Here is a 17090-nt window from a genome sequence, read left to right as displayed (position 1 = left end):
GACCATATATCCAAGAGGCTGCTTGTACCAGTAGAAGTATTTGTAATCTGTCTTAGAAACTTGACACTCCAAAGTTACATTTCCACCAACTTCAACCTCAGTCAAAGAGATCTGGTGAGGAATCTCTGCGGTTTGAATCAGAGCTGAAGAAAAAACAGACAAACAATGACCGTTTAAACAGAGAACAAAGACAAGAAATAATGGAAAAGGCTTCACGTTAGATTATTACAGTACAGAACATGGTCTCACACTAGTTAAGAAGTGCACTTACACATGGTACTAAGTAGAATCAAAACAGCCAGTCTTCTGAGCATTGTGGTGCAGCACCTTCGTCTTACACCACTGATGTCTTTCCACTCAAATGGAAGATGTACTGAGTTGACCAAGGTTTACAAAGCAAAAATCGTAGTGATTGGCTGAAATGTAGAAAATGACAGTCCCCCGCCTCTGATCTATTTTCAACTGATTGGACAACTACATGTTCTGGGTTGTTGTTTTATCAAAAGTCAGTGTTTTTTTAAATTGTTTCTGTTTATTACCTTTTTGTGATAAACACTGGAAGTCTTTAAGCAAAATCGGTCTTACTGACACACTGTATGTGTGTATATAGAGGTCGCAATCAACAGTCAAACTCTGGGCCTAAAAAGGGAAGCCAATGCAAAAGTGCCTTGAACCTGGATTATTTTTAATTGCCAGCGGGGGTAACTTCAATTTTTGCAATAAGTCTGATTATATAGAACTTCTCGCTTGATGTATTACCTCAGTTAACACTTTCCTTATAAGTTTTATGGCCTCAATCACTAGTTACAAGTCCTCTTTAATACAGCATGATGATCTTTTTGTAAATTTTGACTCCCATTTACAGTAAAATAGACGATAAAGCAGGGAATGTTTTAGGGTGTAGCTCACTTGTGAAAGACAAGTCGCTTCCCTGTCGATAACCTCGGGATGTCAGTCAGATCCACCCCTTGCTCCTCTGCTCCACTCTCTCATCCAAATGTGGTCACTTATGTGAAGAGTTTGCAGGTGAATCTTTATGTGAGAGAAAGAGGGCTTTCGGTTTGACAAACCGAACATGTTCCTATACTAAGATCACTTCACAAGCTTTATATAATGCACAATTGATTTTAAAATATTCCTCATTGGTACAAATCATTTAATGGCCTAGGTCCTAATGACTTACTTGACCGGCTCACTGCTTACAACCCATCCAGAACTCGGGGGATCATCAGACTTACTGTACCGATGATCAGAAGTAAATCTGATGATGGTTCAGTTTATTTAATAATAATTATGGGTCTACTCTCTGGAACAAAGTGCCTGGTGATGGAAGATGTACCGCAACTGTGTTGTCTTTTAAAAGCAACCAAGAAATATCCCTGTTCTCTCATGGCTAGCTTGCCTTCATCTCTCTCTCTCTCTCTCTCTCTCTCTCTCTCTGTCTCTGGGTATGTGTGTTTATGTTGGTGAGTGGGCAGGGGATGACTACATTTTCTATGCGTACATTCTCATGTCTTTATTTTGTTCATAACTGTTTGTTCCCAAGACACAAGGCTCCCATTATATATTCAGTGAACTCCCAGTACACTTCTTCATATTTTAGATTTCATATTGCTATCCTAAAACTTTATTGTCTTGCAATAAGTATTGAATGTTGCTGTTTATCGTTCCCAAATGCATCCACATTTTCTAAAATGTTTTTCACAAACAGTCATTTTGAATTTTCATAGCAGGAAAAGCAAAAGTGAAACCAGTAAGATTAAAGACGGGCCCATTTCACATAAGATTTCAATTTAACGTGTCATAGTATCACCTGTGTAAAACCAGTCTAAATGTCTGCCATGAAAAAGGTCTCATCCACGTTGGTTTCGCTGAACATTTTGCCATGTGCACATTTGTATATTTGTCCACCACAACTCCGCACAATAGTAGACAGAAGCATAGCTTACAAAAATGCATACAGAGCCATGTATGTTTATAGACACAGTAAGTCTTCCTTTGTTATAGGTTACAGAAAATGTGTTTTTATGTAATAAACAGTTTAAAAAAATATATATATATGTCAGTGCATAACTTGCTACTCAAATAGATAAACCCCGCCATCTCTCTCAACTCAAGGCCGTTTGTGTCTGCATGTCTGTTGTGAGAACAACAAGCAAAGCCACATGTAACAGCTATACTGACAGACAAAGACTGTGGTGGGCTGTTTCTCCACCCTCTGACAAACCATCAAGGCTGTTTACTCAGAACAGACCTAACTATGCTAGGCTTCAACAGGATGTGTAGTGAGAGCTACGAGAGACTACAGCAGGCTAGATTATAGTTTATAGTTTTATAGTCGTGTTTGTTAATGTGCTCATTCAAAGTACAGCTGATGTCTATCTTTTGTAAAGAAGCAAGTATATGCAATCTTCAGTTATCACAGATGCATATTAGTTAATTTAATTGTAGTGTAGATTTTTTTCATTCACCATTGAGTAAAACAGGCTTCCAGTCCATCACTGCATTGAGTGGTTTTAGCAAGGCTGTCATTGCTTTGACAGATAATGTGGCAACTTAAGATTACAGTTCAAACTCCGTCTGTTGGAAGCAGACCAGGGTGGGACAGTGAATGATTAGCACCTCCCATTCCCATCTCTGACAGACAGAAACTACCAATGAAAAGCACTGTGTGTGTATGTATGTGTGTGTTTTACTTTAATAACAATTTTAGCTCACCTCATTGTATACTGTGTGTGTGTGTTTAAGTTTCCATGCATCATTTGCATCATTTGTGGAGACTTTAAATGTGTGTATCTCTTTCTGTTTGCATGTGAAAGTACAAATAGAGTGATAGCGGATTTGTTGTCTTTTTTTTTTTATTCTCTGTACTGTACATCTTTCAAGTTGGCAATAAACCTCTTCTCTGTTTTGGTAATTTTTGATGCCAGAGTTTGTGGTGCTGAACAGGATTATATTGTCAAGGCGTTCCTCTCCACATCATAGCTAATAAGTGATGGTTGCACAGCATTGTGTCATGTCCACTGTTAACCACTGGGTTACTTTATTTGTGACTTTCTCCCACAGATTAAAAGATGCAGGTCAGAAACTGTAAATCTCCTCGAGGTGAATGTGTTGCTGTGTTACTGTGAGAGTGTCTCTCTGCTGCTGTCTTTCACCACCACTGAAAAAAATTGAGTATAGAGAATAGATGGTTTGACAACCCTCCTCTGTGTGCTGTGCTCTTCCTCCCGAAGTGACTGCCTAGCAGAGTGTTTGGGTCATCATTGTTTTGGAGCATCTGAATTGGCTGGCTCTTACAATATTTAAGATGGCTCCTCTGTCTTAGTGGGTCACTTCAGCAAATGATTGAATACATCTTTTTTAAATCTATATACTGTACAGTATTTCAACATTAAATTATTTTTAACTGAGGGCCACACACCTACACAAATGCTGCATTCATGCCACCTGGGATAATCAGGGACCATCCCTGTGATTAGGTCTTTTCTCCGACTGCCAGCGTTCACATGGTTGAGATGCGTTTTCTCATTTTGTGTTTTATTGGGGTTTGACATAACAACTTGATGCAGTGCAGCCACCGATTGTTGGGCGTAGCCTAGAGCATCAGTTGTGTGAAAATACGGAGGCCACAATAACAAAGGAAACCCAAAAGCTCTTCAATCACGCATTACTTTCCTCACTACAGTTTGTACTGTACAGTTGGTTTATTTGGTACTGGCAATAGCACCAACTTGTATGACTAATTTAAGGTACTCTACTGAAACCAATGAACAACTACAACCTAAATTGATAGCACGTTGTGGACAATGGCAAAATACATGCATGAATTTTCCATATGTAGGAAAAGTTTCTAACCTTTCAACACATTTGAGCTATCGTCAGTTGTCAACAGCGCGTCACAAACTGGGAACTGTTTGCAAAATCTAGCCCCAGTTTCCTACCTCTGGTTCCCACAGGAAGTGACGGGAATTATCACGTTTTCACTGGGAAAAATGTATTTTCCGATGTCCATGAGCACACGAATAGTCTTACATATTTAGTTGCAATACATGTGATGCATTCATATTTAAAGGTTAATGCTATCAGTGCCCTTTTTAAAATAGCTTTTGAAAAAAGTTTCTCATCTTCTGTTTGTTTAATCATTTTAGTTTGATTCAAATATGGCAGCAGGGATGTGAAAAAGAGCAAATGCTAAATGTCCATTCTAACACAGAAGAGCTATTAAATGCACTGAAAAATGTATATGCTAAATATCTGCATAAATATTGGCACACAATGGCATAAACTAACAAAGAATAGGATTGGATCTGCAGCCGGCATTTCAGGCTTGATGCTCTTTCTTCAACAGCATTCCATTCAGAAAATACAGGCAATGTTGAATTAAAATTGTTTTGCATGGGTTACGCACTGGCAATCTAATCTAATCCCAAAACTTTTTGAGAGCCAGGCTTTGGCCACAATGCAATATGAGCTCAGGAAATTTCAGTTTTGAATATGTACAATTTACAATCCCTGAGTGTAATATGCTCTACGGTCTCTTTTGTCATGCATTCATGTTGGACTTTTCTGCTGTGTGTCATTATGTCCATCAGTGGGTTTTAGAAAGGTATTACAGGAACCCTGCTTGGCAAACTGGAGATGTCAATGTTAAAAGACACATTAATCTGTAGCTAGTTTCAGTGTCAAATATAGAAACTCACCATGAAACAAAGTGTGCTGTTAGTGTTTTTCATGTGTTTGGGTTGGAAAGAGGGTTGATACTGTGTATTTCCACTGGAGGGGTAGAGTGAAAGGCCAACACAACAAGTGGCCAATCAAATTGCTTTAAAATTGTTCCCTCCCACTTGATATGATTACTTTAAGGGGCATTATCTTCTAATTAATCAAATTTAAGTGCAGTAACAAGTCAAACAACTGGAAAATGATAAGCGTATTTTATTTTCTGCTGATGCTCAGAGTTGGGCGTAAGTATATGTAGAAATGTTAAATTTACTCCAGCTATATCTAGATAGATACGTATATACTGTGTGTATTAAATATATATACATTTTCATGTTCTCAAATTATTTTAGTAGGACATACATGATTCTTTCTCTGTTGTTTATATCTCATCTGCATTTCTCTTTTATTTTTAGGATGCACAGGTGATCAGATGTTTGGGACAAAGACTGTTGGTGTTGGGGAAGATGTGACTTTAAATTGTAACCGCGATCAATCTGAGTACACAGCATCCTTGTTTTGGATCAGAATAGTTTCTGGAAACTTTCCTGAATTCTTGGCAGGAACACTTAGCATTGATTTTCATGTTGTTAACAAGACTCCTCACATTTCGGCAAAACAAGAGCCTGGAACATTTATTCTGCATATTAATAAAACAAAACCCAGCGATACTGGAGTTTACTACTGCATAAAGGCAGAACGGACCAAAATTACGTTTTTGAAAGGAACACTTCTGAGAATCAAAGGTAAATAAAATTCAGCAAACAGACCTTTCACATTCCTTAAAAAAATAATCATTCTGCTTTTCAAATCAAACACCATTGATGACAGCAGATTAAATGGTTAAAATATTTCTATATGTTATGTAAAATAATGTTTTAATTGTTTAAAGGAAAGTGTGTTATGATAGACGTTTTTTACATTTTAGTTTTCTTCATCAAAGGGAGTAAAGCAATTTTACTTTCATCTTTATTTTTCCCAGAATCATGTCCTCATGTTACCGCCATCATCCAAGACCATCCATCCGTTCCAGTCCGTCCAGGAGACTCAGTGACTCTTCAGTGTTCAGTCCTCGTGGACTCTGAGAAGAAAACATGTCCAAGTCAACACAGTGTGTTCTGGTTCAGAGCCCGATCAGATGAATCTCATCCCAGTTTAATTTATGCTCGTGGAAACTGCGGTGATGAATGTGAGAAGAGTCCTGAGGCTTACTCTCCACAGAAATGTGTTTATAACTTTTCTAAAATCGTCAACTCCTCTGATGCTGGGACGTATTACTGTGCTGTGGCCACATGCGGGGAGATTTTATTTGGAAGTGGAACAAAAGTGGACATTGAAGGTAACATTTTTACATAAATTATTAAGAATCAATTTGTTTTGGAAAACATTAAGATTATATATCAAAGAACATTTGTTCCTCTTGCATTGTAAAAGCTTGTCAAAATAGTTGCTAATCTTTTATTATTTGCTCCTTATTGTTTCAGCATTCAACATGTGGGATTTGCAAAAGGCCAACACACTTCTGTTTGTGTTATGTGCAGCTTTGGCTTTAAGTCTGACCATTATTGCCTTCCTGATTCATACCATCAAGAAAAAAACTTGTGCTTGCTGCAACAGTAACCTTAAATTTGTTATACATCAATCTATTTAACAGTATTTTGCAAAAATCAACTTCACAGGATTTTTAATTTTAACATTACTAATTTGTGTAAATTAAACTTCGGAATCATGTAAATGTTTTTGTTTCATAATACAGCTGCCGATCTGCAAACAAATGCTGCAACAGCCAGTGGTGATCAGCAAAGTGAGCAGGTAAGGCAAATAAAAAAGGATGACACTGGGGGAAATATAGTAGCACATTTTTTCTCTTACATGTATCAGAATCTTCTCTCACATTATTTTTTCCATATATTTCCTCAGAGAGATACGGACTATTCTGCACTAACCTTTAAAAAAAGGAAAACTGGCAGAGCAGAAAGAAGGACTGTTAAAACAGCGGAGGGAGAGACAATCTACACGGATGTCAGGACTCTAGTGATAGATTAATAATCTTGTTGCTTTTCTTATTTAAGAAAATATAATCCTTATCTGGCACACTGTTGTAAATAAGTTGCTTAATATTCACATCTGAGCAGTAACAATATTTTATCTGGATAACCTTAACAAATGTTGATCTGTTTGCAATATTTGTATTACTTTTTTCATAAAAGGGCATGGAATGTCATGATGCAGAATGTAATATTTTTTACTGACTTTTGGTAATATTCTACAGCACTCTTTCTTTATTAGTCTTTGAAGAGGTGTATAGTGCCATTCGAACAGGCTGTATAACAGATTGACCTTGAAAGAGTGCAGTTAAGGAAGGTTTCCTATCCGTCTCTTTTGTCTGCCATGCAGTTTTCAGGCTGTTTACTTCTCACATACTGTACGTTTCAATGCAATGTTAAGGTTCACCATTTTTAGGCTTTTCAAAAGTTATGCTTTCTATTTGCTTTCATTATGGTAAAATTGGTTTGATTTTACAATATGTAGTCATGGTTTCTCTTTGGAAAAAAATGCGTTGCATTCATGTATACTCATGCTCTATAAAAAATAATAATGGTAGGTTTTCAATTTTAACGTGTAACAGAAGAAATAAATACCCAGTAGGCTATAATTGCCCAGTCACAGTGTATCATCAATCATATTGCTTCATGTTTCTTACTTCTGCTTGCTCATACGGATCTCTTTCATTCTTAAATCCATTCATTTTCCCAATTTTCATTGGTATTTATAATTCTCAGTGTAAACATGTTACTCACATCTGCTCATGAAAAAATAAAAACACTGACTACTTATTGCAAATAGAATGTCCATGGATAAAAAAAAGGGGTTACACAGGTTCAACTTGTGTAATGCTGATTATTAGTGGGTTAGGGACAACCTTTGTGTGTATTTTGTTTCTGAGATGTGTCTGTGCTGATTTGTTTGTGTGGGACTGTTACTGTAAGATGCAGAGAGTTACAGAGTCTGAGGCGGACAGAGGTGAAGGAAGGCATAGTTGTAAGAACAGACAGATTGGAAAGCCTTAGCAAAATGGACACTGATGAAATGTATTTAATCTACACAATATTTAACTGTACTCGTGCCGATAGCAATTTATATGCCAAATGTTTATTTGAGCCACAATAGTAGCATCAGAATCAGAATCAGAAATACTTTGTTGATCCCCGAAGGGAAATTCTGTGTGGCAGTTGCACAAATAGTATAAATGATCAGGTAGAAATATAAAATAAAGAAATACAAGGAGTGTGGATATTTACAGTATTTACATAGTTAAAGGAATGTTATAAGGTATTTACAGAATTAAGGAGTTGTAAAGGTAAAAAGTAATAACAACAATAAAAATAATAATACTAATAATGGTAGCATTTGAGTATTGTACACATTTCAAGCCAGCGTTATTGCAAAAAACTGATAATCTTGTCCAGTTTCAACCTCTCTAAGTGTCTGTGTGTCAGACACTTAGAGGGAAGAGTTATAAAGTTTGATGGCCACGGGCAGGAATGACTTCCTGTGGCACTCTGTGGTGCATTTTGGGAGAATGAGTCTTTCACTGAAAGTGCTCCTGGCATAGAGCAGCAAGTCATGGAGTGGGTGCGAGACATTGTCCAAAATGGCATGTGGTTTGGACAGCATCCTCCACTCTGACAACACCGACAGAGAGTCCAGCTCCACCCCCACAACGTCACTGGCCTTGCGGATCAGATCGGTCAGTCAATTACTTTGGTTCAGACTGAAATATCTCAGCAAAATGTTGGATGTATTGCCATGAAAGTTTGTAGAGTCAAGGTTTCCAGGGAATGTATCCTAAGAAGTATTTTGAACTTTTTATCTAGTGCCATCAGCAGGTTGACATGGTTGCTGTTGTGTGTAATGTTTACTAAATGGAGTGCAGTGCAATGCACAGAGATGTAAGAATTGCACAGCAGGGGCAGACAGCTCTGTGTCCATTGGTTAAGATGCCAAACATGAACTTCAGCGTTCCCAGTTCATGTCAGTGAACTTCCTACAACCTTTGTTAAATAAATTTACATTACATAACATCTCAGATGACAAACACTTAACTAAATAAACTCCTCCCTCTTTCTGTTCTGACAACACTTTGTAAAGACCATCTGCATGTCTGTTGTGAGAACAACAAGCAAAGCCACATGCAACAGCTACGCTGACAGACACAAGCTGTGGTGGGCCATTTCTCCACCCTCTGACCAACCATTAAGGTTGATTTCTTAGAACAGACCTGACTGTGGGCTTCAACAGGATGTGTAGTGAGAGCTACAAGAGACTTCAGCAGGCTAAATTTAGTTCAACAAACTCATGATTGATTTACTTAGTACTCTTACTTAATAGTGTGCTCATTCAAAATACAAACATGTTGTATTCATTTGTATCTGAAAATTTCAGATGTATATTTATTTTTATGATTTGTTTTAATTTTAATATCAATATACTGATTCATTTACCATTGATTTGGACTGGCCTCCAGTGAAACCAGTGAACAACAAATTGCAGGTGTGATAAAAACATTCATACTGTAGTGTGGCTTTGCCCTTGCTGTAAGTTGTTGTGATAGTAGAAATAGTCATGAAAGTGTGACTGTTATGTTATCACACTTGCCTTTTTTAAAACAGAAGTCAGCTTCCTGAGGCTACACAGTGAGAAAGGTAGATAAAAAAGCCCCTCTGTTTTGACACCTCAAGTTTGAAAGCCCACAACAATGCTGTAGTTTCCATGCATCATTTGTTTGTCAGTGGTGACTGAACGTGTGTCCGTCTGTGTTTCTCAGATGCAAGCAGTGCTGTGCACACTAAGAAAAAGCAGACAGTACAAAGCAGGACACGAATTACATGAAAGTATATTCTGCTTTTGTTTAAATGTCATTTTAATTTCCTGCATTCTTTCATTTATTTGAACAGGGGCTGGACACATCATTGTGTCTGGGGATAAGGATTTAACTGAATGGTCATTTTTTATTGTCCAGCAACTCTTGTAATAAAAAGAAGTTTATTATTAAACCAACCAAAAATGTGTTTTGGCATACGGTCAACAAAATGTTGCCCATGATAAAGGCCCCAAACCACAATGCAGTGGTCTGACCAATGTTGTGTTAGACAAGGTCTTGGGTTCAAATCCAATATCATTTTATTTCCCCCCAGATTTACATGGAATCCCGACCTAAAATCAAAACTTGCAGGTCAGTTGAATTAAAATTTCTGCTCCAGCCTTTTACCTAAATGAGTAGAAATCTATCAGGTATAGTGGTGGGATGGTACCCTTGAGTTCTTGAGAGAGCACAATTGGAATTTGCTCAGCGAGTGACTCTGGCATCGAGGAATGCTGCTCATTCATCAGCCGAGCTGCACCAATCACATCTGTGTTTCTGATATGGGTGGGCCAGAAGCAAGCTAAACAGATGATATCAGTTTAAACTACCAGTAAGCTCCGCTGGTAGCTAAGTGTATGGGGCTGCGGATACATCACCCATGTGTTGTTGTGATTGGTCGTGGTGTAGTCCAGTTGCGTGAAGTGAGATTTTCATATGCACGCTTGGTGCCGCCCCTCAAGATGGGCAACTTTCACTACTCAATGCTAGACTCTTGGTCCTTTCAGATATGGGTCTGGATTTCCAGGATACTAGGATGGTGTAACAGCCCTCCTCCTCTCTGTCTATTTAGTTGTGGCGTTGGGTCTGGTCATTTGACACTACATTCACAGTCAGACCGCTCCTCTGTGTTACTGTCACAAATACATTTTTTTATTCAATTCCTATTTAAAGCTGCCATGGTCAATATATTCATATTGGACTAACTGTATGGTGGACAGGCTTCATGCAGAAACGGAAACCCCACAGTCCACACCGGACCCTGCTGCTCCCCTCGGCTCCTCAGAGGGTTTCAGCATCTTTCCTTTTCAGCATCATTGTTGACTCTCACCGGTCTCATCAACATTTTTCGCCAACCTAGCAGCCCACTGTTTTCTGCTACTGTAGGGGTGGAAATCCCAAATCACTTTGATCCACTCATTTAGCATAATATACAGTATGTTTATCCTGACTTTCATCATTGCTTTTTTTGCCAATATTTCATGAACCAAGTAGCTAGTTGCTCTACTTAAAAAAAAACTTTGTTGTGAAAATAAAATACACAAAAAGAGTGCATTGAACACTTGAAAATGTCACCATTGAATATAATCTTTGCAGAATTAATCAAAATCAGAGTTAGACACAACAACACCCTTTAAATCACAGAAATATTAGCAGGCTACAAACACAATGAAACACTAAAGCTGTACAACTCAAAAATGTATTGTATCATATTGTTTCTTTGCTTTTTATTTTTGGATGAATGTAGTTTACATTAAGATCAAATCATCTGTTGGGTTTACTATGTGTCAGTTATAGAAACCCACCATGAAACATGAAACCAACGCATTCTGTTGTTTCATGTCTTTAGGTTGGAAATATGGTTCATTTTATTTCCACTGCTGTTGTAAACACCAACATAATGATTGGCCAATCAAATTGCCATAAAACTGTTCCCTCCCACTTAATATGCAGATTACAGTGAATCCTTTCCTAATGTGATCTAAATTACAACAGTCTCAAGTGTAATAACCTGGAAAGGATGATTGTGGTTTATTTACTGCTGATGCTCAGAGTGGGGCGTAAGTACATGTCAAAAATATCAGATTTACTTCAGATTTATGTTTAAAGTATTTTTATGTTCTTACAGTAACAACGTTCAACTATTTCTCCATTGTTGATGTAAATTATATTTTCAGGATGCAAAGATGATAAAAACTTTGACACCAAGTCTTTTGATTTGGGAAGTGATGTGAGACTGACTTGTCCTCGCAAGTCCACGGGAAGCTTATTTTGGATCAAGCTCGTTTCTGGAGAATATCCTAAAGTCTTAGGTAAAACATTTAGCTTAGAGAGTGATCCTCGCATTACAGCCACAGAAGAGCCCAGAACATTTGTTCTGCATATTGCTAAAGCAAGGCTAAGTGATACTGCAGTTTACTACTGTGTGAAAACACATCAACAAAACTTCTCATTTTTGAAAGGAGCGGACCTAAGAGTTGAAGGTAAATGCATTCCTTAATTTCATTACAGATTTATTCTAAAAAAAAGTATGTTGACAGTTGTCTTTTGTTTGAAAATCAATGTTTGTAGTTTTATTCTTTATTTAAATTTCCCAGGACCAGAACCTGATCCCACTGCTGTCCCTCCATCTGATCCAGTCCGTCCAGGAGATTCAGTGACTCTGCAGTGTTCAGCCCTCTCTGACTCTGAGAACAAGACGTGTCCGGAGGAACAAAGTGTGTTTTGTTTCAGAGCTGGATCACATCAATGTGGCCCAGGTTTCAATTATACTCAAGGAAACAGTGTTGAAGAACATGAAAAGAATCCAGAAGGACTCTTGATAAAGAAATATATCTACAGCTTCTTTAAGAACGTCAGCTCTTATGATGGCGGAACTTATTATTGTGCTGTGGCCACATGTGGGAAGATATTTTCTGGAAACGGATCAAAACTGGACATTGAAGGTAACTGTCATTGTATTTATTTGTAATAAGATGATTGTAATATGTGTGTGTTTGATTAAGGTAAAGTAACACAACATTAAATATGTATAAATCACTCTTAATTACACTTTCATTAATTGTTAACTTTTCATACTGTGTCAGCAGTCAACATGCAGGACTCGCAGAAGGACCATACAGTTCTCTGTCTGTTAGGTGCTGCGTTGGCTACAAGTTTGATTGTTATAGCATTTCTCATTTGTTCAATCAAGAAGCTCAAGAAAAAATCTTGTGGTTGTTGCAACAGTAAGCAAAGTCACTCACACACAATATGTTTCTATCAAATGGTGTTTGGCAAATGTGGATTCACATTAATGCTGTGTTTTTATTTTACAACACAGCTGCTATTGCACTGCAAACAAATGGTGCAACAGCCAGTGGTCATCAGCAAAGTCAGCAGGTAAAGTATATGAAGGAAAACTGTAGCTGGAAAGTTATCAGTATGTTTTTCTGTCTGCATATGTAAAAATGAACACCTGTCTCATAACAGTTTTTCTCACATTTTCTCAGACAGATGAGGACTTGGTTTATTCTGCAGCAATCTTTACCATAAGGAAAGCTAGCAAAGGAGGGACAAGGGATGCAAAAACAGAGGAGGAAGAGAGCATCTACTCAGACGTCAAGACTCAAGGGTTGGATTAACACTCTAGACACTAAATTTGCTACTAAACTGATAAATTCTTCTTTACTTTGATACTGAAAAAAACATGTAATAGCCTATATTTCATCTGAGGTTGTATGTATCTGTTTTGTAAAAGTAAAATAATAGCATTTTTTTGCAATAAACTGTGCTGCATGGATCCCATATCTATAAACATTTGTTTCATTTTTACCAAAGTTTTTAACTCTGAGAAGATTATCTTATCTACCCCTTTGTACATCATGATCTTTCAAGTCTGTTATCTTTCTCCATTAGTCTACATGGTATGTGTCAATGCTATGCAAAGGTACTGTACTAACAGGAATTGGTGATTGTGTATTGTTGCTTTCTTCTTAATAAATAAATAAATATACTTTATGAAGAACTACAAAACTAATAATGATATTAAAGACTTGTTTATTGAATGACTGCAAATTAGCAGAAACAACTACTAAAAGTAATTACTCAGTAGATTCAGATACTTATGTATTACATTACTTTAATAGTTTTTACTAATTACAGTGTTAGTAACGAAACATGGTGATCTGTTAACACGTGTGCAATTCCGTTTCATGACAAATTTTAAAGATTCCCCGCATTGGGTGTGACTAATATATATACACAAGAGTAACTGAAGCTAGCCCTGAAGTTACCGGGAATTCAATAATGTCAAAGTGATAAAGAATTATAACATTTCCACTGTTTCATTATTTTTCTTTTCAGCATTCTAAAGTAATTTAAAGATGCAAATTTTAACCACTGTTTTAGTTTATACGTGGGGACTTGTAAATTATATGACGTGTGACTACTCAAAACTAAAAATATCTGAAGTGCTAGTACTCCATAGCGGAGGGTACTGACCCACTCTCAGTACAGTATACTTGGGTTTTGCTCACAAAGGTTAAAGTTCAACACATTTGAACAGTGTTGCTCTAAACACCATATACAGTACGTCAGTGTAAGTCCTTTGTAACACACCACATACAGTATACATTATAGAGAAGTTTTTTCATAGTAATGTAAATACAGCTTATCACTTAAACCCAGAACTGAACCTTGTGGAACTCCATAGAGTGTTAAAAAAATAAATCTTATTTGTACCCTTGTACCCTTGTATCCTTTAATGAGTCAATCCAACACTTTGGTACAGACAGCAATACAGTAGAAATATCCATGATGTCCAAAGGATGAACTCTAATGAGTTTAGACATTGCCTGACTCTTTTTTTCTTGCACCAATGACCATATCAATTTGTCTAATGTGTTGGTTTATGATTGAACACCTGCAAAACTATTGACATTCCCATCAGCCTCAGCTGTACTTTATGAATAGTGGTAATTAGCCACGGGCTCATAGAGCCGTTAGGATGACTGTAGACTATTAGTCTTGTTTTTATCATAGCCATAAATATAATGTTTCTGTTTTAACCAAACTACACTAACAAGAGATAAAGAAAGAGTATACCAGAATATGAGTGAAATAAACTGCATGCTTTCTGGTACAAGGTTTCTGTGTTCAGGTGGTCCTGGGTCACTGGTAAATCTGACCCATTGAGTGTACTAATGAAAACCCTCTGTAGATAAAATTAAAACAAGCAAGCATTCTAGCACTCTTATTATTACACTGGACTTGTATAAAAGTTGTTAAACACAACAGAAATTCCGACATTCCATGTCAAACAGAACACAACATGGTCCATGCCCATTGCTTGGCCTCGTGGCAGTACTGAAAGTCGGAAGAAAGCGTCAGAGTCCAATTTAATTATGATTGTGTCACATAAAAGCAAGTGCCTTGCAGTGGAAGGTGTTAAAATATGAGGATGATTTATTAAATGGAAAAATCCCACAAATTTGAAATTACATTTAAGAAGCACGCACAAAGAGGCTAACATAGCGTACCTTAACACAGTAAAGGAGAACGCAAACCCCCTTTTTCCCCGTAACTGTTATGGGTCAGCTGTTTGGTCCACGTTCTGTGTGTGTTCTTTCCCCTTTTCCCCTTATGTTTTTGTCTGTTGTGTTGTATTCACCTGGCGTAGCTGAAAGGCGTGGCCATTCACTCCTGCACAGCTTTTACACAGATGCGGCTCATTCCATTACTCACCTCTACAGTATATCTACACGGGATGTTCACCTCATCAGCGCCAGATCGTTAAACTACTCATGTGGTAACTTGGCTCTGTGTATTCTACTAGTGTTCTTATGTATGCCATGTGCTCTGTTTAAATTGTGTATTCTGTAGTCAGATCCCACTCTGAATCTGCTTCTTCCCTGCTACTTCCCTGTGTGACCTGCTCCGCTGCCTCCCCACTGAGACCGGTTGAACCATGCTCTGTCGCTGTCTGCTGTGCCGCAGACTTCTACGTGGTACAGCGCTTATAGGCAAGGCAAGGCAAGGCAGCTTTATTTGTATAGCACATTTCAGCAACAGGGCAATTCAAAGTGCTTTACATAAAATCAGTTAAACAGATAAAACACAAGTATAAACAGTTAAAAATCATAAGCATTAAAAACCGATAAAACACACGAATAGACAGTTAAAAACAAAATAGAAACATTGGGACACGTAAAACACCAGAATAGAAGTTACTGTGCAGCATAAGAAATTTAAAGAAATAAGCAGTCATTTAAAGAAAGGCAGCATCAAAAAGAAAGGTCTTCAGCCTTGATTTAAAAGAACTGAGAGTAGCAGCGGATCTACAGGTTTCTGGGAGTTTATTCCAGATATGAGGGGCATAGAAACTGAAAGCTGCTTCACCCTGTTTAGTTCTGTCTCTGGGGACAAAAAGTAGACCTGTCCTAGATGACCTGAGAAGTCTGGATGGTTCATAGTGTAGTGGCAGATCAGAAATGTATTTTGGACCTAAACCGTTAAGTGATTTATAAACTAGCAAAAGTACTTTGAAATTAATTCTTTGAGACACAGGAAGCCAGTGTAAAGACTTCAGAACTGGAGTGATGTGATCCAGTCTCTTGGTCTCAGTGAGGACTCGAGCAGCAGCATTCTGAATCAGCTGCAGCTGTCTGATTGATTTTTTAGGGAGACCTGTGAAGACACCGTTACAGTAGTCAAGTTTACTGAAGATGAAAGCATGGACCAGTTCATTCATCAAAAGTGATGATCAACTGATGGAATTGACTTTTGATGCTTTTTCCTCCAGATTAAAGACTGTTTTTAACCATCCAGATTATGCCAGGAATGCTTCTAAGAGGCTTTTGAAGCTGAGGCAGGGCATGGACAGTGTGGCGGATTATTCGGTTGGTTTCTGGACATTAGTTGTGGATGCTAAATGGAATGAGGAGGTGCTCAAGGGAGCATTTCTAAATGTATTTAACGACTCTGTGAGAGATGAACTAGCCAATCAAAATGAACCTGATGACCTGTGTTCTCTTGTTCCCCTTGCTATCAAGATCAACAACAAGTTGCGGGAGAGAAAACTGGAGAGAGGGTCAGTCGACTCACACCACTGGAGGGGCTTCTTCTCGTTCTGACAACAGGCGCGCACCTCCAACTCGACAGCTTCCTCCCACTTCAGTTCCCTCTGCCTGGGTGCAGGAGGAGCATATGCAACTGGGTTGTGCTCGGCTGTCCCCAGCGGAAAGCTCAGATGCATGCAAGCAGGGGGAGTGTTTGTACTGCGAAGATGTTTCCCACTTTCTCTCCACATGCCCAGTTTGGCCAAAAGACAAGGCTCGCAGGTAAGAGTGGGTCTTCTTGCGAGCCCAGCATCTGTTTCTGTACCCAAAGTTCCCTGCCTAGTTTTCCCACTTACATTCCATTACAAAGATCTGTCTCTGCCATTACCTTCTCTCATTGATTTTGGTGCTGAGGATAACTTTCTTAACCATAATTTAGTAAAACAAGCTGAAATTCCATTTGAGCCCCTGCCATTTCCTATCAGAGTTACTACCATTACTGGTCAACACCTAGCCAAAATAACTCACCAAACTGTTAACCACCGTGAGGATATCTGTTTTAAAGTTGTGTCCTCAGCCTCCACTCCTATTATCCTCGGTTACCCCTGGCTCCGTCTTCACAACCCTCACACTGATTGGCAACAACAGAAAATTCACAGTTGGAGCAACCACTGCCATACTGCATG

General features: G+C 38.1%; 2 protein-coding genes and 1 pseudogene across 3 annotated transcripts; 2 read left to right on the top strand and 1 right to left on the bottom strand.

Moving 5' to 3' along the window:
• LOC117951612 overlaps positions 1–437 on the bottom strand; it is a 3587-nt pseudogene extending 3150 nt beyond the window's left edge.
• Positions 438–4907: 4470 nt separating this feature from the next.
• LOC117951611 lies at positions 4908–9410 on the top strand. The gene is made up of 7 exons (XM_034883386.1): positions 4908–4967; positions 5139–5468; positions 5705–6061; positions 6207–6338; positions 6479–6534; positions 8339–8473; positions 9396–9410. The coding sequence occupies exons 1-7, from the start codon at positions 4925–4927 to the stop codon at positions 9408–9410; spliced, it is 1068 nt and encodes a 355-aa protein (XP_034739277.1). The 5' UTR covers positions 4908–4924.
• A 1738-nt stretch (positions 9411–11148) lies between these two features.
• On the top strand, positions 11149–13383 carry LOC117951921. Of its 2 annotated transcripts, none has more exons than XM_034883908.1 (6): positions 11149–11427; positions 11545–11850; positions 11965–12312; positions 12454–12594; positions 12690–12748; positions 12859–13383. In XM_034883908.1, exons 1-6 carry the CDS (start codon positions 11388–11390, stop codon positions 12988–12990), a joined length of 1026 nt encoding a protein of 341 aa, XP_034739799.1. In that variant the 5' UTR covers positions 11149–11387; the 3' UTR covers positions 12991–13383. The 2 variants fall into 2 exon arrangements, with proteins under 2 accessions (XP_034739799.1, XP_034739800.1); XM_034883909.1 differs by having other exon boundaries at positions 11150–11427; positions 12457–12594.
• Positions 13384–17090: the final 3707 nt, after the last annotated feature.

The sequence above is a fragment of the Etheostoma cragini genome, chromosome 10 (genome assembly GCF_013103735.1).
Source record: "Etheostoma cragini isolate CJK2018 chromosome 10, CSU_Ecrag_1.0, whole genome shotgun sequence".
NCBI classification, from domain to species: Eukaryota; Metazoa; Chordata; class Actinopteri; order Perciformes; family Percidae; genus Etheostoma; species Etheostoma cragini.
This window is presented reverse-complemented; position numbering and strand designations above follow the sequence as displayed.